This window comes from Lathyrus oleraceus, chromosome 7, assembly GCF_024323335.1.
Source record: "Lathyrus oleraceus cultivar Zhongwan6 chromosome 7, CAAS_Psat_ZW6_1.0, whole genome shotgun sequence".
In the NCBI taxonomy this organism is placed as follows: Eukaryota; Viridiplantae; Streptophyta; class Magnoliopsida; order Fabales; family Fabaceae; genus Lathyrus; species Lathyrus oleraceus.
The window spans coordinates 502,700,724-502,708,343 of NC_066585.1; the positions used below are offsets into that span (position 1 = coordinate 502,700,724).

At 37.5% G+C, this 7,620-nt stretch overlaps 1 protein-coding gene across 1 annotated transcript; it reads right to left on the bottom strand.

Moving 5' to 3' along the window:
• Nucleotides 1-3,714: 3,714 nt before the first annotated feature.
• On the bottom strand, nt 3,715-7,214 carry LOC127103444 (auxin response factor 10). Its single transcript, XM_051040701.1, has 4 exons — nt 5,672-7,214; nt 4,664-5,526; nt 4,319-4,384; nt 3,715-4,089 (listed from the first exon to the last, which is right to left on the bottom strand). Exons 1-4 carry the CDS (start codon nt 6,767-6,769, stop codon nt 4,008-4,010), a joined length of 2,109 nt encoding a protein of 702 aa, XP_050896658.1. The 5' UTR covers nt 6,770-7,214; the 3' UTR covers nt 3,715-4,007.
• Nucleotides 7,215-7,620: the final 406 nt, after the last annotated feature.

The window sequence follows — 7,620 nt, forward strand, 5'->3', positions numbered from 1 at the left end:
TTAAATCATTTATTTTATAGTTGTATGATTAAAATTTAGTTTAAACTCTCCTTTTTTTAAACTCAAACAACACGAAATTGTTAGAAATGGTTGTAAGTGATCAAAAGAAATAGATGCAAATGATGTGCAACACCACAATCCTAGGGCTTGATCCTCAAGAAAACCGTGGCTCTCATTAGGTATAAATAACCATAAACTTTGAATCTATGATGATTGTTTGAAAGTGATAATATGAATGAATGATGCACATGTATGAGGTATGAATGAGTGCAGATGAATCTTAAGTTAAAGGTTAGATGAAAAGTGAAAAGGGGAGTGCAAATTTTAGGGTATGACATATGATTAACAGTGTTCTTGAGTACATAGAAATCAAGTTGTGCAGTAGAGGACTAGCCAAATTGATCTTTCTTGAGAAATTGTGTTAAAGAAGTAGCAATAGAAGTGTATCCATTAATGAAACGATGATAAAAACTTGTCAAACCCGGGAATCCATTAAGATCCTTGAGATTGGTAGGAATAGGCCATTGTTGAATGTAAATAATCTTCTCATGAGTTAGTTCGGCCCCATGTTATGATACAATGCGTCCAAGATATTCAATTTAGTGTTGTGAGAACAAGTGCTTGGATTTTTTAAGAAAGAATTTCACTTCTTGTAGAACTTGAAATGCATATTCCACGTGTCTAAAATGATCCTCATAGTTAGTGTTGTAAGTCAAATGTCATAAAAATACACAATGACGAATTGGCGCAGGAATGGTTTAAAAATCGCGTTCATGGTAGCTTGGAATGAGGGTGGAGCATTGCAAAGGCCAAAGCGCACAAGTTGAAAATCATAGTGGCCTTGGTGAGTCCTAAATTCACCCTTGCTTATATCCCCTTCACACATTTGAATTTGATGATATCCTTGTAGTAAATCAAGCTCTCTTAAGCATGTTGCACCACCCAATTTTTGGAGTAACTCGTCAACCGTTAGAATAGGAAAATCGTGTTTAATAGTGATGGCATTCAAAGCACGACAATACACACAAAAACACCCTGAACCATCCTTCTTCTTGACAAGAAGAACTAGTGAAGAGAAGGGGTTTGTGCTAGGTTTCATGACTCAATTACTAATCATAGTATCGACTTGTTTCTCAATATCTTGTTTATGGAAATATGGATAGAGGTATGGTCGTACATCGACTGGTTAGGCCTTAGGAATTACGTAAAATGAATGGTTGGTTTCTCTAGTGGGTGGTAGCGAAGTGGACGTTTTAAATAGGGACTTGTATTTGTGGAGAAGGATTTGCATATGAGGATCTTGGTTTTTCGTTGAAGGGGCCTCAGGAGACAGAACCTGAATGTGGAAGAGGGCATTATCCCCATTGGTATAAATGAGGTGTTGCACCTGTTGAGTAGTAATGAGGTGGAGGCCACCTCCATAATCCCCTCTGAGCTCGACCATTTTACTATGTTGTAAGAATTTCATAGTAAGGTCATTATAATCTGTCAAAATTGGATCTAGGAACTATATTGCACCCTTAGCACAATATTAACATCATTAAGAGGTAGAACATGAACATAAACGGTGAAAGTATGAGACTGTATATGAACCTCGACTTGTGGGAAAATCTAGTGATACTCAATCTCATTACCATTGCCAACCATGACTCTTAGAGAGTAAGTGTGTTGGGCCTTAAGACCCAAGGACTTAACCAACCTTTCTTGGATAAAATTATGAGTGCTACCCATATCAATCCAAATAACAACATTGTGGGTAGACAAATGACCCACTAGCCTTAATGTCTCTGGAGCTAAATGCCTTAATAAGGTATATAAGCTAATTTGGGCTTGATATTGGGTTGGGTTAGGTTTCGGGTCAAGTGGAAGATCGGGTTCACTGGGTTCAACGGTCAAATTTAAACCAAGTGACTTATTCTCTTCCATAATAAACACAAATAATTTGGACCCACACTTGTGACCAGGACTAAATTTCTCATCGTAATTAAAACATAGTCCATTCTCTCGTCGGCGGGACATTTCACATGGGGTAAGAGTTAAAGTGGTTTTGGGGGTGTTGGCATGTGATGTGGGTTTGGGTGAAATAGTGGGAGTATGGAGTATACCTTATTGCGAGAGAAATGACGAAATTTATTGATCTTTTCCTCCTATAAACTTGCTAAAGCCGCTTCCTGAATCCATGATAAAGGTTATAAGGCCTGCATTTCTCGACAAATTTCCATGGGCAATCTAGAGATGGAACATCTGAGGAGAAAGCAAGGTCGTAAGTCCACGATGTAGTTGCCAAGTGTTTCGAACTCCATTAAGTAGTTGTTCACCGCGCCCTTCTATGTGAGCTTAAACAATGCACCCTTGGGATCTTCATACAACGATGGTCCAAAGCAAGACTCCAACGCTTGTAACACAATCGACCAAGTTGTGATTTATCTGATATGAGACATATTTCTTTTGGACTTTCCTCTTTCTTCATTGTGGACCACTTTAACAATATTCTCTTGGGAATTTCTTTTTGCACCTCTAAAGATTCTCCCAAACCCTTGGCGAAAAGTAAAAAATTTCCTATATTTTCGGAGATGCATCTTCGGACGCACTACTTTCCCACAAAATAAGCCCAAATAGGTGAACGTCTCTCACTTAGCCAAAATTAAATTCGGAGATGCATCTCCGTATGTGTTTTAGGGGTTTGTCTGCAGATGCATCTCCGAATTAATCCTTATTTTCAAATTCAAAGGGTTCTTTGGAGATGCATCTCTGAACGCGTTTAATTAATATACTAATGGATGTCCTGATACAATGTGAGAGCACCAGAGGTGCTCATGCCAAATTTTCATACTTGAAGAACCTTTATGAAGAAAACTTATAGTTAATCAATGATGGCGACGACGATGATCTACAGGTTAGCTACCATAGAGAGTGTACTTTGAGGTGTTTCCTCCTATTCTTGTTTGACATGTCCATGTTTGTGGACAAAAGTGCAACCTACGTTGACGTGACATACCTTAAGTACTCCATCGACCATTCACGAATGGAACTAGAGGCCCGCCTATTTCGTATACCGGTACTCCAAGTTGAGCGAAGAGGGTTAGGATTAGACATACGCAATAACTTATGCTTTTTACTTTTTGGATGTTTTAGTTTTATTTTCTAGACTTTAACAACAATATTTATAATATTATGAGATCTTTTTTTAATTAATGCATTACTTGAATCAAATTATGACACTGTTAGCCAGATTAAAATGACTGCCCAAGATACATGCAAGTAATACTTCAGAGATGCATATCCGAAATAAGGCTGTTTAAATAGCTAAAAATGCACTTTCAAATATGCATCTCCGAACAAATGCTTTGCAAAATGGAATGGCTACTTGATTCACGAAATGTAAGGTGATTAAAGGTGCGTCCGAAAATACATCTCCGAAACACCTAAAGACAATTAATTTTGAGTTTCTAGAAATGTGAGGCAAAAACAATTCCCTATTCTCTTTTGCCCGTATGCTATCAAAGAATAAGATTGATCTAGTGATTTTTAAGTTTGGCAAGCTAATATGTCGATCCATAGTAGAAATAATCAATATATAGTGCTACTATCACAAGAGAAGTCTATGGTGACAATAACATCATCTCAAAATGGAGAATACAAATATCTAAAACAAATGAAATTAGAACTAGTGACATGGAAAACGGCAGGTAATAATAAACAAATGACAAAATGTGGGGTCCAAATCTTGATTTACCATTATTACAATAATAGTTGACAATGATATAATGCATCATTACTTTTACACTTAAAATAAACACAACAATCTCACCTTCTTGATAAGAGAATCTTCTATTTTTGGGTACAACATTAACCTCTCTATATAATATTCTGTTCATATTCAGACTTTTCAGAGGTAAGGAATACTTTAATACTGTCCTTCAATTTCACATATCATAATCAATAACATTAACTCATATGTTTACACCAAATTAAGTAAATAACAATATTTCAGATGTTACACCACATTAAGCAATTATGCTTAGAGGACCTGTTTTGTTTGATGCATCCAATCCATGTTCACCATTTCGAGTACCTGTAATCCAGGCCCTGCAAAACATAACACAATCAATTAGTCCCTAGAATATATAAAAGTAATGACTAGTTCAATGTAGTAGTACCGACACCTCTGGAAAAAATACGAACACCGACATTTATGAGTACATTTAGTTTATTCATTTTTTTAAAATTATTGTCGGTGTCTCCGTATCAGTGTCACATAACTCGTAATCAATTTTAGAGATGAATAAAACAAGATTGAGCTCATTTTTTCTCTTACCCTCTAACATTTTTGTTGCCTGAATCTGTCAGAATTGTCAATCTTTTTGCTGTCTTCATGAAGTCACTGCAATAAGAACACAAAAGTCCCCGCAAATACATGCAGGGATGTTTTTATGATTAGATACATTCAGAGACTACAGTGACACCGACACCGTCTTGGACATATTATAGGATCCAATAACTGGTAACATCGGTAGCAACGACACCTTTGAAAAAAAGCGTGTTGGACACCAACACGACACCGACACTTCTGATTATTCATTTTCAAATTATTTCAAATGTCGACGTGTCAGAGTGTCAGGTGTTTGTGTTCGAGCTGTTAACTAAAACACAAAAGCAATACCTGAAGGCTTCTTCACCAGTTTGCTTCACAGCACCTGTTGCATCGCGGTAGAACACGCGAGTCAACATCTCAGATTTTTCTAAATCAAACATATTGGCCAGTTTCTTGTAGAGCTCTTCATAAGAACCGAGAAGTGATAAATCGAGTGTCCTTCCAACATCTTCTGACTCCAAGAAAACCTTGCAGTGGCCAATATCCAGCCCAAGTTGCCAACTAAACTCAGCAGCATCAGAACCTTTTCCTGCTGAAAATGCATCCAAAAACCACTTCTCTTTGTTCTTACTCTCATCTACTACATCTTTAGAACAGTTTTTGGAAATTTGTTGCTCAGTGAGTATCGGTTGACCGAAAAGAAAAAACTGATGTTTCTTAACAACAACAACATCATCAGATTGAGATTTCTCCAAACTCTTATCAGACTTTTTCCCTATGGACAACAAGCACGATAAGCTTTCTTTGTTCTTATCGTTGTCGATCATGTTGTTTCCGTTAGAAATCCTAGTACGCACGTCAAGGTGCTGAACATTCGTAGGAAACAACCCTAACTGAAGCTTATTGTTGCTAAGGTTGAGATCTGAAAGAGATATTCCTCCAAATTGAGCATGCCTGGCTCCCTGTATACATGCAGGAGCATTATCAGATAAACCAAAGAAGGGACCGTTTGGCCCGAGCTGGTTGCCTGAAAACGTCGGTGATGGAAATTGAACGCCGAGGGGGAAGTCGAGGTTTTGCGGAAACCGCAGCTTCTTCCTCGGTGGAGTGAAAGGTGTGAAATGAAGAACTGGTATGTTTGATACCAGTTCGACCAACCACGGACTAACACACTTCACATTTTGTAGTAAATCCGGCTCGTCCCATGTAACCTGTAGTAGCGATAAGCAAGAATGTATAATATAACCATAAATGCAAGAACATTGTAGACAAAACAAATATAGATATGTGAAGAAACATAGAAATTGAGGCTCTTGTGTAAACACAAGTGCGACGCGTGATAACAAAATAATATACCTGAAGAAGGCGCCACGGGGAATTAGGCCAGCGAATAGGATCAACAACATGAACAGAAGCAACGGTTCCCATAAACCAACTAATCCTAGACGAGTCCTCGGTTTCAAAAGGCATCTTGAACCTCATCCCGGAACACCATTGAATCCTCATAGCAGCTCTAACAGATGAAGCCTTAACACAAAACTCAGGAGTGCTTGCTCTTGGATAGTAAACAACTTCAAATGGTTGGTTATTAGCAGCCAATTTCACAGCTTCCATAACATCTTCATGCCTCACTTTTACTCTTCCACTCACATCACCACCAACACCAACACCAACACAGCCATTTCTCAATGTCTTATTCTCCTCTTTCAAGAAAAATGAAAATGCCCCAAAAGGTCCAATTCCACAATTAACACTGTTAGAACCTGAACCTGAACCTGAAGTCCAACCACAAGATGAACCATCAAAACCACTACCAATTCCCTTTTTCGCCCTTCGAATTCCGACACACAATTCACCGTTTTCCGACCTCAGGAACACCACGGAATCACCAGCAACAAGCTTTTTCTGGTTCACAAAACTACTCCACCCTGTTGTAAGCAAGTGCCTACGCGGCGTCCCTCTATATATATGCCTGAACTTCCAAAGCTCGCCATGAACATCCTTCGCCACCACCGTCTGAACAGGCGGCTCGGCCGCGTAATCCAGCCGCGGAAAGATCGTCTCAGCACAGTATCTCGGAACAGAAAACCCTCCACCATTGTTTGCATCAGATTGAGTCAAAGTCTTTGCAAAAGACGCAGGCTTTTCAGAATTCTCCAAACCATCACCACCACTTTCTTCACTGTAACCAACCTCTGAGTTTCTCAAAGGCAGAAGCTTCATTATAGCAAAAACCTCATCAGTTTCCGGGTCAGCCATGAATTTAACAGCAACAACTTTACAAAGAATCAGCGGCGGAACCGAAACCCTTAGATCAATGTTTGTGTTGGCATGTTCAGCATGACCTTGTGGAAAGTAGAAAACTTTGGAGTTCACTTGAGGTATCTGAACCATTCCACCTGCACAAGCGTGCCATAACTGTGGATCCAAATACCCTTTTTCACTTTCCTTCATTGAAACACTTGTCCTTCTTTCACAGATTGAATCTTCACACCCCCAACAAAGAAAGACACTAACTTTACTCCTCTTTCTTCTAAAATTAGAAACCCATATTCTTCCCTAAGAAGAAGAACAACGTTTTGAGTAAAGGGTATTCAAAATGTTGAGTTTTTCTTGTGGTTTACTCAAAAGAAAGAAAAAAAGATCAAATTTTTGTGTGCAGCAGAATCTAAAACAGGAATCATTCTGATTTTGTTTTGATGTTCTTTCAGATCTCAACAAAAGAAAATGAAATGAAAAAACTCATTTTTTTTCTCTGTCTCTGTCTCTGTGTTCCAACAACAACACAGACAGACACTCTCTCCGGAATCTATGAAGAAAACAAAGGACCAAACCAAGTTGTCATCATTTTAATTTTAATGAAAATTGAAATGAATTAGAATATGAATAAAAAGAGTGATAAAGTAATTTTAATTTTTGTCTTATAATGATGGTCATATGATGTGATAAAGATAGTAAAGTTGTGCTGTGTCGTCTTAAGATATTATATCACACTAATATAGATAGTTGTTCTAGTGGTGATTGACGTTGAATTTGTTATCGAAGATTTCGATTCGTTGTCAAACATTAAAATTGAGAGGAGATTAAAATTATTTAATGTACCTTTAAATCAAAATAATTGATATATATATATATATATATATATATATATATATATATATATATATATATATATATATATATATATATATATATATATAAGAGTCTAAACTCTTGACTTAGTAATTCAATATATCACGAGTCATACTGTTGACTTCATTCAACTCAGAAGAATAAAGGAAAGGAAGGGAAACCTGGGAAATGTA